This window comes from Oncorhynchus clarkii, chromosome 16 (genome assembly GCF_045791955.1).
Source record: "Oncorhynchus clarkii lewisi isolate Uvic-CL-2024 chromosome 16, UVic_Ocla_1.0, whole genome shotgun sequence".
Taxonomy (NCBI): domain Eukaryota; kingdom Metazoa; phylum Chordata; class Actinopteri; order Salmoniformes; family Salmonidae; genus Oncorhynchus; species Oncorhynchus clarkii.
Genome location: NC_092162.1, coordinates 13,301,215 through 13,325,221, shown reverse-complemented (window position 1 = coordinate 13,325,221; position 24,007 = coordinate 13,301,215). Strand labels below are relative to the sequence as shown.

Below are 24,007 nucleotides of genomic sequence, written 5' to 3'. Positions count from 1 at the left end.
ATGTTTGCTTGGAACTATAGTGGAGAACTGAAGAGTGGTTCCTTAAGGTCAACTGTCCAACTACTTTCTACTCAAGTGGGAATATTGGGTGGATAATATATTTGATGACATTCTCTACCACAGCTGCAGTAGGGCGATAGCGCGACAAAACAACCTGCCCTGCTTGACTCAGATTGGATTGTCCAATATAAAATGATCTGTGTTGGGATTTGCAGGTTAAGAAAGCTTAGGGCTTTAATGTCATGATGTCACATTAATTAGCGGGCCCTCTTATCCTTTCAGTCTGTAAGCCACTACATTCTGTCAGCTTGTAGCAGAGTAAAGGACGTTTTGGTGATTTGTCCAGCACCACAGCAGAGGATGCAGGTCGGTGCAAACGGAGGCCACTAACTACCCACCGTTTACACCTTGCGACTTTTCCGGGTGATGCGTCTGTGAGAGAAGGGAGGCAAACGTGAACAATTCAAAATGGGAGACAAGGATAGTGTGGAGAAGTACCTGGAGAACAATCCCCAGTTCGCCAAAGAGTACTTTGACAAAAAGTTGAGCCCGGAAGTGATCGCGACAACGTTCGCAGAAAATCTCAAAGATCAATCTTCCTTCAAAGATGTCTCCCAAATTCAGGAGGCCAACATCATCTATGACCTGGTCAAAGAAATGCAATCGCAAATCGTTATGGAAAAGGTATTGCACAAGGTCCTGCAGAGGGTTTGCTTGATTTTGAACGCAGACCGGTGCAGTTACTTTGGTCTTCGAGCTAGAAATGGAATATCTGAGCTTACAACGACGCTCTTCAATGTCACCCCTACCTCCAAATACGAAGAAAACCTTGTCAACCCCGCTAATGAGATTGTGTTTCCAATCGATATGGGTGTAGTTGGATACACAGCGCACTCCAAAAAGATGCACAACATTCCGGATGTTACAAAGGTGAGTGTCATTGTCAGCAGATGCCCAAGCGCCAAAGCGCATATAAAATGGGTACACGCGCCAAAGCGGGCGTAAAATGTTACCAAAAGCAATCCCAATGTATTCACACTTGTTCTGTATGCACACTGTTCTTGTCAGATAAATGGAGACGTTGGATAAAAAATCAATACAAGTCATTCGTTTCACACATAAGTTTGACATTTGAACTTATGTAGATTTGAGAAGATAATGAAAGAAGTACAACGTGTTCATCCATGTCTGTTCTCTGTGTCATCTATTTTTGTTAAATTCACTTTCATGGAATTTTTTGAAGGTGTTGCCTGGCATTGATTATCTGAGTCCAGAAGTCTGACCAATGCAAACTTGGATTAGTTCCTTTCACCAAGTATGCAGTGAAGTTACATGTATCATTGAATAAGGGATGCATTTGAAATGTTAATGTGGCCCATGTGTCATGGTTGTTATCCCTCTATATAGTGCAGAAAATCCCTTTTACCTCCAGAAGCCATGAAACTGTCTTTATTCTGGTTAATTTGTCATGAATTAATTGCATAGGCCTACATTAATTTATCTACACAGTATTTTATTCTTTAGTTCATTTAATATTTTATCATATTCAAAACAGAAATGTCTAGTTTTATGATTGCAAAACTGTTTATGTTAAACTGGGGATGATTGAAGATACATGTTGTTATTGGTCAACATATATTTCTGCATGAACACCCTACTGAATGTATAAATTAACTACAGAATTCAAGTAGGGGTTCAATCTGGGCTTTGTTAGCCAGAAGATGTCCATAATTGGGCTACTTTGATTAGCCCATGATATTTTCAGTGATTTGAAAAGCATTCTTATTACTCTCGAGATAATGGTAATAGAATTGTGGCATTTCAATGACATCCATAATGTGCAGGTTACAAAAACCATGGCAAGCAGAGGTACGTGTTTTGTCTAGTTGACTGTGTGCTCAGCAGACCTTTACACACGGCATTCTCTTAATTCAGGGCTAAGGAGGCTGTTAGCCCTGGGCTTATTGCAGCGTGAACGCGACTAATGTCTTGATCCAATATACTTTATTTCACTTCCAGAATAACCGCTTCAGTGACTTTGTGGACAAGCAGACAGGATACAAAACCAAAAACATGCTCTCATTCCCCATGATGGCTGATAAGGAATGCCTTGGTGTTGCCATGGCACTAAACAAAATTGGGGCTGAAGAATTCTCAAAAGCCGATGAGGAAGTAAGTCCCGATGAGGAAGTAAATACCAGTCTTAGAAAGGTTTCTCAGTATTAGTCTTTATGAAAATACCTTTCAAAAACCATACGATTAATACATAATAGCACAATTCACATGATACATGACATATACATACAATGTATAGCCTACATTGTCCTAATAATCAATATTACTTTAAAATAAATGCTAATAATGCAATAAAACTACCAGGGGCTCTCTAGATCAAGAGAGGTGGCAATACTGCATATTCATTGTTAGCACGGCGTGAGGGGTGTATGGCATCAGTAGTCTGGAGGACATCGCATCAGATGAATGCCTGTTTGCTGAACTGAGAATTGATTTAATCTGGTTTGGTTCTCAGCTCTGGAACAAGTACTTGGTCTTTGCCCAAGTCATTGCCACGCAGCATCACACTGCATACATGTTCAACGTGGAATCCAGGAAAGGTCAGGTAAGAACCCAGTGTATCCCACCATTCAACATGAGCTGTCATCAACTGTGTCAATCATGCTGGCCCTTGAATACAAAGACAAAGTTCACCAAGGCAATTTGCTATTAGTGTTTGAAGAATATGAAGAGTGGTGTGATGTATCAGTCATACAGTGCATTCGGAAAGTATTCAGAACCCTTCCTCTTTTTCCACATTTTGTTACGTTACAGCCTTATTCTAAAATTGATTTTTTTTTCATCCTCATCAATCTACACACATTACCCCATAATGACGAAAACAGGTTTTTAGAAATGTTTGCAATTGTATTAAATATTAAAAAAACAGAAATACCTGATTACCATAAGTATTCAGACCCTTTGCTATAAGACTCGAAATTGAGCTCAAGTGCATCCCGTTTCCATTGATCATCCTTGTGATGTTTCTACAACTTGATTGGAGTCCACTTGTGGTTAATTCAATTGATTGGACATGATTTGGAAAGGCACACACCTGTCTACATAAGGTACCACAGTTGACAGTGCATGTCAGAGCAAAAGCCAAGCCATGAGGTTTGAGACAGGATTGTGTCGAGGCACAGATCTGGAAAAGGGTACCAAAAAACATTTTTACAGCGTTGAAGGTCCCCAAAAACACAGTAGCCTCCATCATTCTTAAATGAAAGAAGTTTGGAAGCTCTTCCTATAGCTGGCCGCCCGGCCAAACTGAGCAATCAGGAGAGAAGGGCCTTGGTCAGGGAGGTAACCAAGAACCCGATGGGTTTTTCCAACCATCTCTGCAGCACTCCACCAATCAGGCCTTTATGGTTGAGTGGCCAGATGGAAGCCACTCCTCAGCAAAAGGCACATACAGCCCATTTGGAGTTTGCCAAAAGGGCACCTAAAGGACTCTCAGAAAATGAGAAACAAGATTATCTGGTCTGATGAAACCAAGATTGAGCTCTTTGGTCTGAATGCAAAGCATCACGTCTGGAGGAAACCTGGCACCATCCCTACAGTGAAGCATGGTGGGGGCAGCATCATGCTGTGGGGATGTTTTTCAGCGGCAGGGACTGGGAGACTAGTCGGGACCAAGGGAAAGACAAACAGAGAAAAGTACAGAGAGATCCTTGATGAAAACCTGTTCCAGAGTGCTCAGGACCTCAGACTGGGTGAAGGTTCACTTTCTAACAGGACATCGATCCTAAGCACACAACCAAGACAACGCAAGAGTGGCTTCAGGACAAGTCTCTGAATGTCCTTGAGTGGTCCAGCCAGAGCCCGGACTTGAACCCGATCGAACATCTCTGAAGATACCTGAAAATAGCTGTGCAGCAACCTGACGGAGCATGAGAGGATCTGCAGAGAAGAATGGGAGAAAATCCCCAAATACAGATGTGCCAAGCTTGTAGCGTCACACCCAAGAGACTCGAGGCTGTAATCGCTGCCAAAGGTGCTTCAACAAAGTACTGAGTAAAGGGTCTGAGTACTATGCAAATGTGATATTTCAGTTTTTTGTTTTTTTATACATTTGCAAAACCATTTCTAAAAAAAACGTTTTTTCTTTGTCATTATGGGGTAGTGTGTGTAGATTGATGAGGAAAAAACAAAGCAATTTAATCAATTTTAGAATAAGGCTGTAACGTAACAAAATGTGGAAAAAGTCAAGGGGTCGGAATACTTTCCGAATGCACTGTGTATCAATGATCATCATACTATACCTTCATATCAGTTAAAGTTTCCTGTAAAGCCGTGTTTTACCATGCAATCCATGACTTAACCATTATAACAGTTTCCCCATCAAAAACAACAACAACATCTATTATTCTCCCCTTGTTTCACTAGGTCCTTCTGTGGTCTGCCAGCAAAGTATTTGAAGAGTTGACAGACATTGAGAGACAGTTCCACAAAGCTCTGTACACTGTGAGAATCTACCTCAATTGTGAAAGATACTCTGTGGGCCTCTTGGACATGACCAAAGAGAAGGTTTGTTACTAGTGTATAATATGCTAAGGCATATTGCTGTTTTGTCACTGTCTTGAAATGGACGCCATTTTGGATCTGCTCCCTCTGTGGTTTCGAAATGGGAACACTGAAGTCCTGGTTAATGTCTTCCCTCTCTTCGTGCAGGAGTTCTACGATGAGTGGCCAGTGAAGCTGGGAGACGTACCACCGTACAGCGGACCAAAGACCCCAGACGGAAGAGTAAGCATCCATTTTCCTTTGATATGATTCTCTCTAAGCACTCTGCTCTTTTCTCTACTGCCTTGTCTATTACATAATCACAGCCAGTGAATGTTGTCCTGTGCATCTGTAGGAAGTCATCTTCTACAAGATCATCGACTATCTCTTAGAAGGACCCAAAGAGGAAATCAAAGTCATACCGTAAGTACCAGTAGCTTCTTGTCATAAATCACTCGTTATTATGCTTTCTGAAGAAACCAAAAAGTCTGAAAGTACCAAAATACATCACTCACTGTCTTACTCCCTCTGTTTCATGTAGGGGTCCTCCTATTGACCACTGGGCCCTGGTGAGTGGGCTCCCCACTTACGTGTCAGAGAACGGCTATGTAAGTTGATGTGAAAGAGTGCATGTAGTCCATACATTAACCACAGACCATATACTATCCTCAAGCATGTAGGGCCAACTGTACATTGGAGACTTTTGAGAGTGATTTGACTGTTATTTACTTATTGATCCATGTGTGTTTATTTAATTTGATCCCTCAGGTCCTCGGATTGATTGGGATGGGGGTGGGGGTGTAACTTAATTTTGTATGTATGTATGTTTGCTGGCAATATTATTCCGAAAAATAAAATAAAAACATTTGATTGCGAAAAGGGAGTGATTTGACTTAAATATGTCTTCTTCTTCTTCCGCTGTAGATTTGTAACATGATGAATGTTGCCGCTGATGAGTACTTCACGTTCCAGGTAAGGACTATGGTATTGAGTATAAGATGACCTTGGTGTTACAATATATCAAGTCATCAGCAACATGTGCTATTTGAAGACGACCACCAGCCCTCAGATTGGTGTTGTATCGCTAAAACGCAATAATCTAGGGATCCTTCTCAAAGCATTTACTAATCGACTTCATGCCGTTTTGTCTTTCAGAAAGAGGCTGTGGATGAGTCAGGTTTCATCATCAAGAATGTCTTGTCCCTTCCCATCGTCAACAAAAAGGAAGAAATTGTGGGTATTGCCACTTTCTTCAACAGGAAAGATGGTAAACCATTCGATGAGCACGACGAACAGATCACTGAGGTAAGTGCACAGACATCCACTCTCTCTCTCGCTCTCTCGCACTTTCTCTCTTTCTCTCTCTCTCTTTCTCTCTCTCTCTTTTGCATGCTCTCTCTCTCTCTGTCATATCAACCACTTCTCTCATCATTCCTGTCTTGGGTTGTGAACGTATGAGGTGCTAAAGACCTGTCTGCATTGTTCCAGGCCCTCACCCAGTTCCTGGGATGGTCGGTGTTGAACTGCGACACGTACGACAGACTGAACAGGATGGAGTGGAGAAAGGACATCGCCCAGGAGATGCTCATGTGTCAGACTAGATGCACCAACACAGAAATGCAGAGTATCCTGGTGAGACCTGAGATATGTTAGATCTTAGACCTTCTAGACAGTGGAGATTCACAGAGGAAACTAGCCTCACATTTTCTCTTTCCACAGAACACAAAGGAAAAGTTTGATGCGGATCCAGAGGACTGTGACCAGAAAGAGATGTACAAACTCTTGGTAGGATCATGTTTCAGGCTGTCAGTGAAAGTGGGTAGAAACACAATGATAATGTGGCAGAGTGGTGTGAGGGGTCAACTTGGACAAGGGCATGATACCAAACACAGAACATGAAGTTATGAACAGGGTAATAACACTTTCAACTGCCTGTGAAAGTGGACTCAGCAGTTAATAAATATTTGGTTATTAATTTGCCCTTGTGTAGAGATCAAATTGTCCTGTGGCCATAGACGTCGACCTGCTGCTGTTCTCCTTCAGTGACTTCCCTGTGACTGAGCACGGCCTCATCATGTGCGGGATTCGCTGCTTCTTTGAGCTGAACGTGGTGGAGAAGTTCAAAGTGCCAGCAGAGGTCAGTCCTGAAGCCCCTGGCTAGTAAAACAATCATGTTTATTTGAATGTAGTTATTTAGTCGTAACCTCAGCATTATACAGTAAATGTCCCCAGAATGCATTGCAATGTATAAACTGTACATGACTCAATACATTCTTTTTGTCAAACTACTAGGCTATGTCTTACTGGTTTGCTCATACAAATCAAATCAGATGTTATTTGTCACATGCACCGAATACAACAGGTGTAGACTTTACTGTGATATGCTTACTTACGAGCCCTTTCCCAACAGTGCAGAGTTAAAAAGTAAGGAAATTAGCAAATAGAATAGAAAATAGCAACAATAAAATAACAATAACGAGGCTATATACAAGGGGTACCGGTCCCGGAGTCAATGTGCAGGGATACGAGGTAGTTGAGGTAATATGTACATGTACTGTAGCTCATGGTAAACGTGACAAACAGATCATTGGTAAAATATCCCTCATGTCATAGTGTTTCCTTTTCCCATGTACAACCAGACCCTCACGCGATGGATGTACACTGTCCGGAAAGGTTACCGTGACATCACCTACCACAACTGGAGACACGGCTTCAACGTGGGCCAGACCATGTTCTGTCTTCTACAGGTGAGTCCCTTTACTCCTACAGCACCAGTACTATCACCTGATACCTACATCGATTTACAGAATGACGGTGTATAACCTCACCAAAAGAAGAGTAGTTAAAATTTCATGTTTGTTTAGAGACATTGATGCTGCCAACCAATGGCTGCCCACTAATGTAGGTCAGGGAGGTGGGCCAACTGTTTGATAATGGATCGTTCACCCCACCCCTCCAATTCTGTTTGATAATGGATCGTTCACCCCACCCCTCCCATTCTGTTTGATAATGGATCGTTCACCCCACCCCTCCCATTCTGTTTGATAATAGATCGATCACCCCACCCCTCCCATTTTGTTTGATAATGGATCATTTTTTTTGTGGGATGTTGTTTGTGAAGTAGAAAAACAATAAGAGAAAATATAATGTATAATATAATATAATATAATCTTTTGCTTCACAGACTGGCAGGCTGAGGAAATATTACTCTGACCTGGATGCCTTTGCCATGGTGGCCGCTGCATTCTGCCACGATATTGACCACAGGGGGACCAACAACTTATACCAGACAAAGTAAGAACCCCCTCCGTTTACCTATGAGCATTCAAAGTGCCGATTGACGTTTATTGTCATGAGTCTTGTCTTGGAGGCAGAACTGAGCGAGTTCCCCTTAGATAGACCAGCTGCAAAGTCAAAACTGGTTATATTGTAAAAGGGTTAGGCATTAGGGTTAGCAGTGTGGGTAAGGTTAGGGTTAAGGTTAGGGTTCGGTTTAAAATCAGATTTTATGACTTTGTGGCTGTGCCAGATAGTGACCACTCTGCAGAGCTGCTGTCAGAACAAAATGCATGACGGGGGAAATAAATGCCAACCTGCACTCGAAGCGCTCTTAAAATCATCACAGTTTAGTTATCTGTTATTGGTTTGGAGTGTGCCGTTTGGGGTCTAACGATTGGGTGTTACCCCTCTCTGACCTGCAGGAGTGGATCGCCTTTAGCCAAACTACACGGATCCTCCATCATGGAGAGGCACCATTTGGAGTACAGCAAGACGCTCATGGCTGAGGAGGTTAGAGACGCCTGACTCCAGTTTCTGTGTCCCAAATGGCACCCTATTCCCTATAGAGTGCACTACGTTTGGCCAGTGTTCGTACACAAGGCAATTGCGGGAGTTGAACTTACATTTTTCCCTACTCCTCCTTCAGAGCCTGAACATCTTTGTGAATCTCCAGAAGCGTCAGTTTGAGACTGTACAGCACTTGTTTGACGTCTGCATCATTGCCACTGATCTGGCCTTGTACTTCAAGTGGGTTTTTACAATTGTTGTTATCTCTGATATAGCTGCTACTTAATATACTGAATCAGTATCATCTATCATGTGCAAACTGCTAATTTGACTGTTGGTCTGGCCCCCAGAAAAAGAACAATGTTCCAGAACATTGTGAACGCCACTGAGCCCATGGAAACCGAGAAGGATAAAATTGATCATATTTCCAACAACCCAATCAGGAAGGAAATTATCATGTGAGTAGGAATGTTCTTCTGTCCGCCATCTCGGGGGTTTGCTACGCGATTGCAAACTTGAGGCAGTAGGCCACTTTTCTTAAAGTGCACATTGCCACAGTTTATGGTTGCTTGTATAACATTAATGAAGATTCTTGTATAATTCTGGAATAATTCCTCTAACAGTACTGTCCCTTCTTGTGTGTCAGGGCCATGATGATGACAGGTTGTGACTTGTCTGCCATCACCAAACCATGGGATGTCCAGAGCAAGGTGGGTGCTATATCTGTCCACCATGTCATGAAACAAAACAACACAGGAAAACAAAATCCCTTTTTTCCATTTCCTCCAAACAATATAGACCACAGGAAGCCCCAAGGTCCAGATTAGTACTGATACATTCTTTGCTGCCAATTCTCCACCTCATAGGTGGCTCTTATGGTCGCAGCTGAGTTCTGGGAGCAAGGTGACTTGGAAAGGACCGTTCTCGATCAGCAACCCATTGTGAGTTTGTGAGGGGGGGAAAAAACTCAGTTTATTTACAATAGATGTGTATAGAGTAATCACTGAACATATGTTAGTCCTCTGTTTGTGTTGATCTTACTCCATCCCGTTCATTGCTCCTCAGCCCATGATGGACAGAAACTGTGCGGCGGAGTTACCCAAGATGCAGTGCGGTTTCATTCAGTTTGTGTGTGCGTTCGTGTACAAGGTAACTGCCTGGCTGGTTGAAATTCAACCAAGCCCTATTTTTTTGTGTGTCTTAATTCATTGGGATCGATTAGAAAGAAATCAGCTTGTGGTATTTGTCTTTTTATTTTTGGAAACGGAATCATCCTTATAAAAATAGATGAGATCAGTTTCTCTGTGAACTATCAATATCAACTTCTGTGACAGGGCCGTCCAGTTTAGACCACCTGAGAGCCTAGTGGGCGTATTTATCTCTAAGTGTGCTCCAGATAAACTCCCCGGCAGGAATGTTTGCACCGTAAAGGAAGATGTCAGGCTGAGTGACAGTCCCGGGTATGTGAATGCTTGCGATAAATGGGGCCTACTTGTGTGCAGGAATTCTCAAGGTTCCACGTAGAGATCACCCCCATGTTTGATGGGCTGAACATCAACCTAAAGAACTGGAAAGAGCTGGCCGACATCCACGCCGCCAAGATGGCGGCCATCGAGGAAGAGAAAAAGAAGCTTGAGGCACCACCAGGTGACATTTGACATACATTCTCAAAGAAATCAGGGTTGGAGCCAATTTGGAATATGGAATTTATTTCAATTCAAGCCATGAATTGAAGTTCTATTTTTAATTGAATTTAAGAAGTTTTAAAAATCTAATGTTTACATAATATTGGACGCCATATGTCAAAATAAACATTTATTATAAGATAAGATAGTACTTTAATAATCCCCCAAACGGTGATTAATAAAGTGATTTACCCAGAGTGTACAAAACATTAAGAACACCTGCTCTTTCCATGACTGACCAGGTGAATCCAGGTGAAATATATCCTTTATTGATGTCACTTGTTAAATATACTTCAATGAGTGTAGATGGTGTGGAGACAGGTTAAAGAAGGATTTTTAAGCCTTGAAACAATTGAGACATGATTTTATATGTGTGTAACTCAATATTAGGAAGGTGTCCTTAATGTTTGTTTTGTATACTCAGTGTAATGGCGGGTAGAAGAAATTAACCATTTTAATTTAGTTGAATTAATTATACTACCTTTAAAGGGTAAATCTGCAGTTTCTACATGCATTTTATGTCTTCTAAATGAGATGTACCCACTGATTCTTGAAGAATATAACTTATAAATGCCTCATGAGCTTAGTTCAACTGTCGTACCCAATCAGAACCCAAATAAGCTTGTTTTACTCCAATGTTTGTAAACAAAGTACATGTACACAAACACTATATAGCCTCAAACCACAGTTAAAAGTATAATTTTGATATCGTGGATGGTCAGTCCTTTCATCCAGAGCACTGTCTGAGTGGTAACATTTCTCCAGCCCCAACCCCTCAGCTTTTTACCGAAACAGGGGTGGAGAATACGCTTTGTTATTGTTTCAACTGCTGATTTCCTCTTTAATTCAAATTCAATTCAAATTCTGCTTCCTGTGGGGTGTGGCCAATTCTAATTCAAGAATTTAATTAGAATTAAAGGGAATGCTATTGTACAATCTCCAGAGAAATATCAATACCAGTAAGTGCCATTATTTTAGACACAGTGCCTGAGGCTTGTCAATGCATACACTAGCCAAGGCTCCAGTGGTCATCCAGGCCACAAAGTTACCTAACCTTGGTGTTAAGATTACATAAGTAGACAAACTGAGACAGTCTTCTTACTGTTTATATTGCTGCTTCCTGTCTTGCTATTAAATCAAATCAATCAAACTTTTGATTTGATTTGTCTTGCTATGCATGTCATTGCTGTCTTGCTGTGTTGCTACTTGCTGGCTAACTGTCCTGCTGTCCGGTTTTCTGATTAAACAGCAGATGAGGTCCCAGAGGGGGGAAAGTCCAAGACCTGCACCATTGCCTAACCCCCTGGAGTGTGCCTCTGCCCTTGCCGTGTGGCGGAGGATCCCTAGGCGCAGCAGGCAGTCAGTGTGAAGTTGTATCCCTTTGTGGACTGACTCGATCGCTTCCCCTCATTCTCAGGACTTGATAAGCCAATCCTGATGGATCAACACAGATGTACCAGCAGTTGGAGCATTAACATATCTGGACAGCACAGTTAAAGTAGAGCATATCTTTCACAGATAACTAACTATAGGTACTACTTAATCGACAACTAACATCATCTATGAAATGAAACAAACATTACATCTTAACATCTGCCAAATGGCATATACTGTATTTAAATACTATTTATTGAGACACATTCTGCTCGGGGAAATAATTAGCTGTACATTTTTATCCATACTCTGATGGCCCATAAAGATATGAGGGTGAGAGTTCAGTGGACACACTTTTATAACTGAGCTGTTTTATGAGAACAGGAATACTGCTAAATATCTTATATACACATCTCAATCATTTTTTTTACAAACAAATATGAGTACAAATGATAACACAAACTCTGTAGAAAGAGAGAGACAGACACTGCTCCTTTAGAATGCTGGGCTGTAAGAGCACACACTTCTTCCCATGACTCAAGCTTAAAAGGTAAACTTGCTACTGTGTTTTAGCAAGTGACAATTGACTTTACCGAAGGTTAATATAGCAGCAATGCTGAAAACGTGCACACTCTTCTGAGCCTTGTGAAGGTATATTTGTGTTAATATGCTAAATATATATTTTTGGATTGTTTGTCAGATTTTCTACTTGATGTATTTTAAGAGTCTTTAGATCGTATGAACTGATGATCTGGTTAGAAGTCGAGTTTGAGCATCAGGTATCCATTGCAAACTGTGTACAATTTTAAACTGCACAACATTTTCCCAATAACTTGAAAATGTAATATACATATTACTTGCTATTTATACATATGTGTATCATATATTGAAATGCAGTAATCTTTCAAAAATATAGATTATGCTATTATGTATGTGCATTCTCCAAAAAAATGTAGTTCATCACATAGGAAATGTATGTAAAATATGTACAAATTAAATCTACAATTTGCTTGTTACTAGGAGGCAAGCCTCGGAAATGTTCTATCAGGTTCGTGTGTCTTCAAGTACCTGACCATAAGATGATTTGATGGGATTGAGTTTGCTTGCCAGACAGCTTTTGAGATCTGCACAGCTTTAAACTTTAAATACCCTACTTACTGTAGATCAAGCAGGCTACCGAAGTCTTATCATATCTACTGTTTGTGAGGGCCATCATGTTTGTTTGATGGAGTACCAGCCTCCAATGTGGTCTCAGGCAGGCCAAAGTCCTTCTTTTCTTTGTATGACCATTCGGGGACCTATGTAAAATGTACTTATGCAACAGTGAGAAAGTTAATTGATGAACCCGATTGAATTGTAATGGGGTTTCCATAAAAATAACTCCTTACAAGTCCTGCCGAGACATCTCCTTTCGACCTACTGTAACAGGTGACTGAGGCGTCTGCGGAGGCAGTGGCTGTAAGCAGGAAACATTGCAGGCAAAGTTTGATTCTTTGCTTATGCAACGTGCCCTATCAATCAAGAGCACTAATCCAATAAGAGTGGCTTTGACAGCCAACCTGCATCTTAAATGGCTTCTCTGAATCTTTGTTCCTAAAGCTGCTAGGCAGGGCAGGCCACTCGGATCAGGGCTTTACACTATGACAGCCATATGGGAAAGTGAGTTCATCTATCCTACACATACATTTAAAGGACTCCAAGATGCATATCTACTAATTCAATTGAGTTATCATTGAGAGAGATTAGAATTTGATGTCTGATCAAACTAATTCTACTGTATGTACGTGTCATAAGATGTAACGTAAAATAAAGGCATACATCAAAGTCTGGGGGATTCTCGTCACATTCTTTACACCTGCCTACTGAATTCATTTTTACACTTGAACAATTTTACCCACTACCCTTGAAACAAGAGGAGATTGTGGGAGGAGCTATGAGAGGACAGGCTCATTGTAATGGCTGGAATGGAATCAATGGGATGGTAGCAAACAAATCAAGCACATGGAAACTGTTCCATTAACTCCATTCCAGCCATTACCCGTCTTCCTACAGCTCCCCACACCAGCCTCCTCTGCCTTGAGCTGGACTAGCACATTGACATGCTGAATGAACTTGAAGAACCTTGGGGTAGACAGCCCTCCTCATGACGCCTGTATCGTGCTTGGGGATTACCCTATCAAGCTGGATTAGCCCTGGAAAAAGAAGATCAGCCGACTGGCGTGCTGCCGAGACCAATACACTTTGAGTGAGCACCTTGAGTGATGTCTGCGTGAGGTGTTTACATCCTGTATCATCCTATAACCCTGCTAAAAAGCACATTTTTTGCAGTATACTGCAAAAAGACAGTGTACATTTTAGGTATGACATTTTTTCAATCAAAGACAATCAAGAAAGCAAAAGATGATGAAATCAATGCAACCTTATGTCTGTGTCTGTGACCTGTAGGAACTACAGGCCTACAATACTGTGCAAAAGGAGATCCACACTCTTTAACGGGGTAGTAGAGTATATTAATGGGGTATTAGGGTATATTAAATGGGGCAGTAGGGTATATATTATCATGGTCGGTTATCGTGGACGGGTATCATGGATGGATATCATGGTCGGATATCATGGTCGGTTATCATGGACGGTTATCATGGTCGGATATCATGGACGGTTATCATGTGTTAACTCAGGGTACTTAAGGACTCCTTCAGATAGAAGAGTAGTTACTGGTGATTAAAGCCAATGTGTCTAATCCCTGGGCAAGTGACACACTAATGAAAACAGCACGCCAAGCAATGTTGGGCATAATGCACTGCTTCCTAATCCTAGTGCTACAGCATCTGAGGAAGTCAGTGACATTGGTTCATATGGTCTGGGTATCTATAACCCTATACAGAACATTGGTGAACTATAACCCTACAGGAACAATATTGATGTGTTAATACATGCACTTTCCAATGCCTGGGCTTGTATTTTGTCTCTGTCTCTACTACCATGGTTGAATGTAGTGGAGGCTGGTGAGGGGAGGACGGCTCATAAAAATGGCTGGAACGGTACGAATGGAATGGCATCGAACACAGAGAAACCATGGAAACCATGTGTTTGATACCATTCCACCTATTAGGCTCCAGTCATTACCACAAGCCTGTCCTCCCCTATTAAGGTGCCACCAACCTCCTGTGGTTGAATGTTTCCAGTCCTTTTCTTTTCAGATTGTTTTTTCTTGGGAGTTCTTAGTGGATTGTGCTTTTTCTAAATACACTTCGATACTGGGATCTTACATGGCACCTCATCCATTTTGTAGTCTTTATTTCAGTTATAATGAAATGTCAGGAGGCTGAATTAGAAGCTCAGGATTAAAAAATAACCTGCATTTTATTCAGCTTCAGACAAACTGAAATATTAAACGAAGATAACCACGTCTAATAGAAAATCAATCAAATCTACTCTTGCATGTTGACTCTTGCACGTTGACTCTTGCATGTTGACTCTTGCTGGCAGAAATCCAAGGGCAGGGTGGTCAAAGAAACATGTCCTCAAAGTACTCGTCTAACTCCTCCTCCCTGGAAGGCAGAAAATAGTCAAATCAAAGTTTAATTGGTCGGTACTAGTGTCTGTAAACGTGTCTAGAGGCCTAGCAGGGCTTTGTAAGGGTGATATAATGTTGGACTGCTAAGCTCACCTGGACTCCTCCTCCACGGTGGGGGCTGGGCCTTTCCAGTGGTCTGCCTCCGACAGGCCCTTTGGCTCCTCACTGTGTTCTCCCTCTCCTACATGGCAGGAAGGAGACAATACAAAACAGAACAATTTTATTCATAAAGAGCTTTTCATGCATTACATTCAATAATATTCATAATGCTTTCAAAAACAAACCCATAAGGGGCTTTAACTAAGGAATTGTTGCGGCACATGCAACATAGTTACAGCACTGAAGGATTAAGGAGGGTCAGAAGAGTCAAGTCCGACTTAAACCTATAAGAGTACGGACAGGCTGCGTTGCCGAATTCTCTGGATGCCTCTTCCCGATAGCTAAACAACCAAAGCTTCTGCGCATGTGCGGGATTCGTTCGGCTGCCCAGAGAACAGGCTACTCTGGTGAATTTCAATGATGAATGGAGAATGGTGCTTGTTTAATAAAGTTAGATCAAAGCTGAATCAATGTCTGCAAGATCACAGTATTCATACATGACAGAACTGAATATAATAGTATAGCACAACATTTCTAAATCTGGGCTCAAAATAATCAAATACTTGTGGATTTGACGATCTGTTATTGAAATACTTGTTTTTTGTGTATTTGAGTATTTTCAAATAATGTGGCCCGAATCAACTTCTTCTTTTGGAAGTATTTTAAAATAATTATTTCAAATACTATTTTCAAATACCTGGGCTAAATGCATGGGAGGGCATTTGAGTCAGTGTATTTGAGTATTTTCAAATACCTGCCAATACTTTCCAGGTGTATTCCTAAATACAGTACAATACTCAACTACTTGTCTTTTAAAATATCTGAATACTTACTTCAAAATCTATGTGAAAGTTATTGAGATATTTTAAATAGCATTTGAACTCTGGTCTGGATGTTACTGTGAGACAAAACACCACCTCATGTTAGGATGATTGTGCAAACAGAGTGCGCCACTAGGCAAAATATGTGCTTTAATTGAAACAAAACACAGGTAGGCCTAGGCTACACTTTGTTAACACAATCTGCTCTCATATTCGCTTACTGTACATACAGTTGAAGTCGAAGGTTTACATACACCTTAGCCAAATACATTTAAACTCAGTTTTTCACAATTCCTGACATTTAATCCTCCTACAAATTCCCTGTCTTAGGTCAGTTAGGATCACCACTTTATTTTAAGAATGTGACATGTCAGAATAATAGTAGAGATAATTATTTATTTCAGCTTTTATTTCTTTTGTCACATTCCCAGTGGGTCAGAAGTTTGCATACACTCAATTAGTATTTGGTAGCATTGCCTTTAAATTGGTTAACTTGGGTCAAATATTTTGGGTAGCATTCCACAAGCCTCCCACAATATGTTGGGTGAATTTTGGCCCATTCATCCTGACAGAGCTGGTGTAACTGGGTCAGGTTTGTAGGCTTCCTTGCTCCCACACGCCTTTTCAGTTCTTCCCACATATTTTCTATAGGATTGAGGTCAGGGCTTTGTGATGGCCACTCCAATACCTTGACTTTGTTGTCCTTCAGCCATTTTGCCACAACTTTGGAAGTATGCTTGGGGTCATTGTCCATTTGGAAGACCCATGCTTCACGGTTGGGATGGTGTTCTTCGGCTTGCAAGCATCCCCCTTTTTCCTCCAAACATAACAATGGTCATTATGGCCAAACAGAAATGTCCTCAGACCAGAGGACATTTCTCCAAAAAGTACGATCTTTGCCCCATGTGCAATTGCAAACGGTTTTGGAGCAGTGGCTTCTTCCTTGCTGAGCGGCCTTTCAGGTTATGTCAATATAGGACTCGTTTTACTGTGGATATAGATACATTTGTACCTATTTCCTCCAGCATCTTCACAAGGTCCTTTGCTGTTGTTCTGGGATTGATTTTCACATTTTCGGACCAAAGTACGTTCATCTCTAGGAAACAGAATGCGTCTCCTTCCTGAGCGGCATGTTGGCTGCGTGGTCCCGTGGTGTTTATACTTGCATACTATTGTTTGTACAGATGAACATGGTACCTTCAGCCGTTTGGAAATTGCTCCCAAGGATGAACCAGACTTTTTGAGGTCTACAATTTTTTTTCTGATGTCTTGGCTGATTTCTTTTGATTTTCCCAAGCAGAGGCACTGAGTTTGAAGGTAGGCCTTGAAATACATCCACAGGTACACCTCCAATTGACTCAAATGATGTCAATTAGCCTATCAGAAGCTTCTAAAGCCATTAAATAATTGTCTGGAATTTTCCAAGCTGTTTAAAGGCACAGTGAACTTAGTGTATCTAAACTTCTGACCCACTGGAATTGTGATACAGTGAGTTATAAGTGAAATAATCTGTCTGCAAACAATTGTTGGAAAAATTCCTTGTGTCATGCACCAAGTAGATATCCTAACCGACTTGCCAAAACCATAGTTTGTTAACAAGAAATTTGTGGAGTGGTTGAAAAACAAGTTTTAATGACTCCAACCTAAGTGTATGTAAACTTCCGACTTCAACTGTAATGAAAAACAACAACGTAGCATACACAACTCAATTAGATCTAAATGCATATTCCCATGAAAATAAATGAGGTCAAATGGTTGGCATGCAGATGCTGCATGGATGTTTCCCCGGTAAAACTTGAAGAATTCTCATTCACGATTGACAGTGAGTAAAGTGAGAATGTGTGTATAAAGCAGTGCTGAAGAAACCAGGGCATGGCGCCGGGGAAGATGTTTTGAGGTGGGGGTGCTGAAATGTTTTAATTGTGATTTATCAGGGGGTGCTGCAGAACCCTCAGCACCCCTACTTCAGTCGGCTAAGGTCCAGGGGACGGGACGGGTCGGTTACCTTCAGTCCTGCAGCTTCAGCCGTAAGAGTGTGGTCCTTGGTCTGCACCTTGGCCTTGGAACTTGGCCTTTGTGTGCAGCGGCTGCTTTTATTTACGTTACATCGAAAATCCAGGGTAAGCAGGCCCATACTTCAAGTGCAGCTGAATCCGCAATGAAAGTATGACTGTTGTCTGACTGAGGCCTTATGACCAAACTAGCCCATGTGTTTTTAAAAGGTATTTTTTTAAATGTATTTTAAAAACACCTGTTATGAATGAGGACATTAGGGCACGTCCGTTCTGCTTGTCCTGAGGGTGTAAGGTAATAAACCGCTTGACTTTGTAGGGAGGTGGAGAGTGAGAATAAACACTACCTTTGTCTGACTGCTGGGAGTCGTCCTCAGAGTTCCTGGGGGAGGAGCGTTAGGAGGGGCCTGCTGGGGGGAGAGAGAGGGGGAACTCAGTCAGTTCAACTCAGACAGCCAACTATGTGCAGCTGACATTGAGCAACAACAAAAAGCAACCAAAGTGTTGTGATTTTTTCCTCCTCCATGTGAAACGGCTGCTTTCAGTCAGATATTATGTAATATCTAAACACTATGGTAGGTGTTTATAAGAAGTTTATGAGTGGGCTTGATTTTTCAAATGCTCATGTTTCTAAATGTTGTATTACACCATTAAGACATTAGTACAAACACCTTCAGCACTTTTCATTTCATCCCCATGGCCTGTTGTTTGCGTCTACCTATAGCCATAGTTGTACAAAGATATGAAATGGTGGAGTCTTGCCTTTGTGTCTCCTCTGATGTTTGTCTCTGCTTTCTTGGATCTTTTTGCCTGTGGCTCAACTTGATTTTCCTCAGACGACTTGTCTTCTTTTCTTGGCGATCACCTCCTTTCTCCTGAAAAAAACGAGTCGCTTGTTTAAGTTCAGCCAATCTTCAAACATTAATTGTGACATTTTGACACCGCTAAAAGGGGCCAGAGACCCCATTAGTGGTCAATGGATGAAGATAAACTGACAGGGAACAATTAGCAAGTCAATTTCCTGGGATGATAGTTTAAAGGAGCACTCGAGGCAGAGTCCTAGAAAATACCACCTCTGTTAGTATAGCAAATAATTGGAATAGTGCTTATAGCCTAGTGGTTAGAGTGTTGGGCCAGTAACTAAAAGGTTGCAGGATCAAATCCCTGAGCTGACAAAATAAAAATCTATTGTTCTGAGCAAGGCAGTTAACCCAAAGACGTGGGTGTTGATTACGGCAGCCCCCCGCACCTCTCTGAATCAGAGAGGTTGGGTTAAATGCCGAAGACACATTTCAGTTGTAACTGACTAGGTATCCCTGTTTATCATCTGGGAAATGATCATTTTGACAGACTGCTTGATATCAATACATAAACTTTAAAGTCCTACTCCAGTCTCCTTTTCATTTCATGTAACACCTGATTTACTTCACAAAAGGCACATCTCAATAGTTGGTCCAGGTCAGTCATGACATAGCACAAAGGGTGGACCTTTCCTATTTTGTTCTCAACTTGATTGCTGACATGCAAAACATTTTGGGACTATGTCAACAATGGACTAATGAAACAATTACAAAAACATTGTTTTTGGGTGGAGTTTTCTTTTAAGTGTGGGTACATTACTGTACTTACATGTGGGATATTGTTTTTCAACAGGAAAAGCTTGAAAAAAAAGTTAATCTAGCATGTTCTGAGTTTCCTCAGGGATCACAATACGAGAGGGAGTCATTCTTTAGGCTTCATTAATGCGATTTGCCCCACCAAGATACCGGCGTGAGGCTTGAAGGCCCAGCCATAGCTTAGACGGCCAGTGGCAGGTAGCCTAGCGGTTGAGAGCGCTGGGCCAGTTTCCGAAAGGTTGCTGGTTCGAACCCCTGAGCTAACGAGGTGAAAATCTGTCAATGTGCCCTTGAGCAAGGCACCCCAATTGCTCCTGTCAGTCAGGCTGAATAAGCACGTGTGCTAAATGACTAACATGTAAACAACAGAGCTCTTACTGAGTTTGACCCGTGTGTTTCTCTTCTCTCCCTGCTCCACATGGGCAAAGTTCACCTCCCAGCTCTTCAGGTCCTCCTCCTTCTCACAGAGGTTGTTCCCACACAGAAAGTGGCCTTCAAAACACAGTGTCAATACAATAGAGACATTATTCAACTGCATTGCCATACCATACAGAGGAGAGAAATTTAGAGCGTCAGATTAAGGTATTACTGTATAGTGTAAAAACACTGTACTTGCATGACTGTACCTCCAACCCTGCATCTGGGCAGGTTTGGTTAATGAGAACAGGCTGGAGGGAAATCATTTTCAAGTATATGAAGTTTATTCCTTATTTTGAGGACACCATGCAGATACATCAAATCAAATCAAATGTATTTATATAGCCCTTCGTACATCAGCTGATATCTCAAAGTGCTGTACAGAAACAAAGCCTAAAACCCCAAACAGCAAGCAATGCAGGTGTAGAAGCACGGTGGCTAGGAAAAACTCCCTAGAAAGGCCAAAACCTAGGAAGAAACCTAGAGAGGAACCAGGCTATGTGGGGTGGCCAGTCCTCTTCTGGCTGTGCCGGGTGGAGATTATAACAGAACATGGCCAAGATGTTCAAATGTTCATAAATGACCAGCATGGTCGAATAATAATAAGGCAGAACAGTTGAAACTGGAGCAGCAGCACGGTCAGGTGGACTGGGGACAGCAAGGAGTCATCACGTCAGGTAGTCCTGGGGCATGGTCCTAGGGCTCAGGTCCTCCGAGAGAGAGAAAGAAAGAGAGAATTAGAGAGAGCATATGTGGGGTGGCCAGTCCTCTTCTGGCTGTGCCGGGTGGAGATTATAACAGAACATGGCCAAGATGTTCAAATGTTCATAAATGACCAGCATGGTCAAATAATAATAAGGCAGAACAGTTGAAACTGGAGCAGCAGCACAGCCAGGTGGACTGGGGACAGCAAGGAGTCATCATGTCAGGTAGTCCTGGGACATGGTTGGGAGAATTTACGCAGCAGGTTAGGAGAATTTACGCTGCAGGTTAGAGGAACTTATGCAGATGGTTAGGAGAACTTACGCAGCAGGTTAGGAGAATTTACGCACAAGGTTAAGAGAACTAACGCAGCAGGTTAGGAGAACATACGCAGCAGGTTAGGAGAATTTACGCAGCAGGTTAGGGGAACTTATGCAGATGGTTAGGAGAACTTACGCAGCAGGTTAGGAGAACTAACACAGCAGGTTAGGAGAATTTACGCACAAGGTTAAGAGAACTAACGCAGCAGGTTAGGAGAACATACGCAGCAGGTTAGGAGAACATACGCAGCAGGTTAGGAGAACTTACGCAGCAGGTTAGGAGAACTTTAATGCAGCGGGTTAGGAGAATTTACCCAACGGGTTAGGAGAATTTACACAGCAGGTTAGGAGAACATACGCAGCAGGTTAGGAGAACTTACACAGCAGGTTAGGAGAACTTACGCAGCAGGTTAGGAGAACTTACGCAGCAGGTTAGGAGAACTTACGCAGCAGGTTAGGAGAACTTACGCAGCAGGTTAGGAGAACGTACGCAGCAGGTTAGGAGAATTTACGCAGCAGGTTAGGAGAATTTACGCAGCAGGTTAGGGGAACTTATGCAGATAGTTAGGAGAATTTACGCAGCAGGTTAGGAGAACATACGCAGCAGGTTAGGAGAACTTACACAGCAGGTTAGGAGAACTTACGCAGCAGGTTAGGAGAACTAACACAGCAGGTTAGGATAACTAATGCAGCGGGTTAGAACTTACACAGCAGGTTCAGAGAACTTATGCAGCAGGTTAGGAGAACTAACACAGCAGGTTAGGAGAACTAACACAGCAGGTTAGGAGAACTAATGCAGCGGGTTAGAACTTACGCAGCAGGTTAGGAGAACTAACACAGCAGGTTAGGAGAACTAATGCAGCGGGTTAGAACTTACGCAGCAGGTTAGGAGAACTAATGCAGCGGGTTAGAACTTACACAGCAGGTTAGGAGAACTTACGCAGCAGGTTAGGAGAACTAACACAGCAGGTTAGGAGAACTAATGCAGCGGGTTAGAACTTACGCAGCAGGTTAGGAGAACTTTAATGCAGCGGGTTAGGAGAATTTACCCAACGGGTTAGGAGAATTTACACAGCAGGTTAGGAGAACATACGCAGCAGGTTAGGAGAACTTACGCAGCAGGTTAGGAGAACTTACGCAGCAGGTTAGGAGAACTTACGCAGCAGGTTAGGAGAACTTACGCAGCAGGTTAGGAGAACTTACGCAGCAGGCTAGGAGAACTTACGCAGCAGTTTAGGAGAACAAACACAGCAGGTTAGGAGAACGTACGCAGCAGGTTAGGAGAATTTACGCAGCAGGTTAGGAGAATTTACGCAGCAGGTTAGGGGAACTTATGCAGATGGTTAGGAGAATTTACGCAGCAGGTTAGGAGAACATACGCAGCAGGTTAGGAGAACTTACACAGCAGGTTAGGAGAACTTACGCAGCAGGTTAGGAGAACTAACACAGCAGGTTAGGATAACTAATGCAGAGCGTTAGAACTTACACAGCAGGTTCGGAGAACTTATGCAGCAGGTTAGGAGAACTAACACAGCAGGTTAGGAGAACTAACACAGCAGGTTAGGAGAACTAATGCAGCGGGTTAGAACTTACGCAGCAGGTTAGGAGAATTTACGCAGCAGGTTAGGAGAACTAACACAGCAGGTTAGGAGAACTAATGCAGCGGGTTAGAACTTACGCAGCAGGTTAGGAGAACTAACACAGCAGGTTAGGAGAACTAATGCAGCGGGTTAGAACATACGCAGCAGGTTAGGAGAACTAATGCAGCGGGTTAGAACTTACACAGCAGGTTAGGAGAACTTACGCAGCAGGTTAGGAGAACTAACACAGCAGGTTAGGAGAACTAATGCAGCGGGTTAGAACTTACGCAGCAGGTTAGGAGAACTAATGCAGCGGGTTAGAACTTACACAGCAGGTTAGGAGAACATACACAGCAGGTTAGGAGAACTTACACAGATGCTTAGGAGAACTAATGCAGCGGGTTAGAACTTACACAGCAGGTTAGGAGAACTAATGCAGCAGGTTAGGAGAACTTACGCAGCAGGTTAGGAGAACTTACGCAGCAGGTTAGGAGAACTTACACAGCAGGTTAGGAGAACTTACGCAGCAGGTTAGGAGAACTAATGCAGCGGGTTAGAATTTACGCAGCAGGTTAGGAGAACTTACGCAGCAGGTTAGGAGAACTTACGCAGCTGGTTAGGAGAACTTTAATGCAGCAGGTTAGGAGAACTTACTCACCAGGTTAGGAGAATTAACGTACCAGGTTAGGAGAATTAATGTACCAGGTTAGGAGAATTGCTAGAAAAAGTCACGTCCGGTCGTATTTGTACTCCATCTAGTCACAACCTTGGGCCTCACCTTACCCCAGGCTGCTGGAAGTGGCTACATTCCATGAGCTGCCTTCTTCACATGCAGGCTAATTAACACATTATCTGCCCGAAGAGAGATCATTCTCTATGATGCTGACAGCTTACCAATGAAAAAGCATATGCAACAAGAGTTAGAGGTCCCTTCTAGAGAGACAATATGACCTCAGGCCGCTGGAGATGGCTAAATGCCATGAGCTGCACATGCAGGCTAATTAACACCTTATCTGCCAGACAAGAATGAATTCTCTCTGATGTTGGTGGGTCATTCAAAGAATAGCGTCCCTTTGATATTTTAAGTAGGAACTGTGCATCAATACTGAATTTTAAACGTTTGTTTTATTAAATTAAGTGACCTTTAAAATAAATCACATGGAACATTTAATACATCAAAATTGTTATATGAATAAAGTCTCGCTAAAGTGGCCAAAATCTATATGGGACACCATACAGGAAGGTATGATGACTGACATGCTTGGCAAGGTAGCCCCAGCACCACCAGACACAGCATTGATAGGTACAGTATCTCTGTACTTGCACATTGATATGTTAGTATCAGCCTCCAGTATTTATGCTGCAGTAGTTTATGTGTCGGGGGGCTAGGGTCAGTTTGTTATATCTGGAGTACTTCTCCTGTCCTATTCGGTGTCCTGTGTGAATCTAAGTGTGCGTTCT

At 42.2% G+C, this 24,007-nt stretch overlaps 1 protein-coding gene and 1 long non-coding RNA gene across 9 annotated transcripts; one reads left to right on the top strand and one right to left on the bottom strand.

The window, feature by feature from the left end:
• Nucleotides 1-308: 308 nt before the first annotated feature.
• LOC139367992 (cone cGMP-specific 3',5'-cyclic phosphodiesterase subunit alpha'-like) lies at nucleotides 309-13,229 on the top strand. Its single transcript, XM_071106454.1, has 22 exons — nucleotides 309-930; nucleotides 2,020-2,172; nucleotides 2,531-2,620; nucleotides 4,441-4,581; nucleotides 4,726-4,800; nucleotides 4,913-4,980; nucleotides 5,099-5,165; nucleotides 5,482-5,529; nucleotides 5,713-5,862; nucleotides 6,046-6,189; nucleotides 6,277-6,342; nucleotides 6,548-6,694; nucleotides 7,197-7,304; nucleotides 7,742-7,851; nucleotides 8,259-8,346; nucleotides 8,483-8,583; nucleotides 8,694-8,801; nucleotides 8,990-9,053; nucleotides 9,210-9,284; nucleotides 9,409-9,492; nucleotides 9,846-9,990; nucleotides 11,278-13,229. Exons 1-22 carry the CDS (start codon nucleotides 469-471, stop codon nucleotides 11,325-11,327), a joined length of 2,544 nt encoding a protein of 847 aa, XP_070962555.1. The 5' UTR covers nucleotides 309-468; the 3' UTR covers nucleotides 11,328-13,229.
• Nucleotides 11,615-23,463, bottom strand: LOC139367996 (uncharacterized). 8 transcript variants are annotated; one of them, XR_011626913.1, is made up of 6 exons: nucleotides 23,325-23,463; nucleotides 19,906-20,019; nucleotides 18,674-18,786; nucleotides 18,259-18,318; nucleotides 15,073-15,160; nucleotides 11,615-14,953 (listed from the first exon to the last, which is right to left on the bottom strand). It is a non-coding gene; the product is annotated as an uncharacterized lncRNA (long non-coding RNA). The 8 variants fall into 8 exon arrangements; XR_011626915.1 differs by having other exon boundaries at nucleotides 18,259-18,321; nucleotides 23,330-23,456; XR_011626914.1 differs by having other exon boundaries at nucleotides 23,330-23,451.
• Nucleotides 23,464-24,007: the final 544 nt, after the last annotated feature.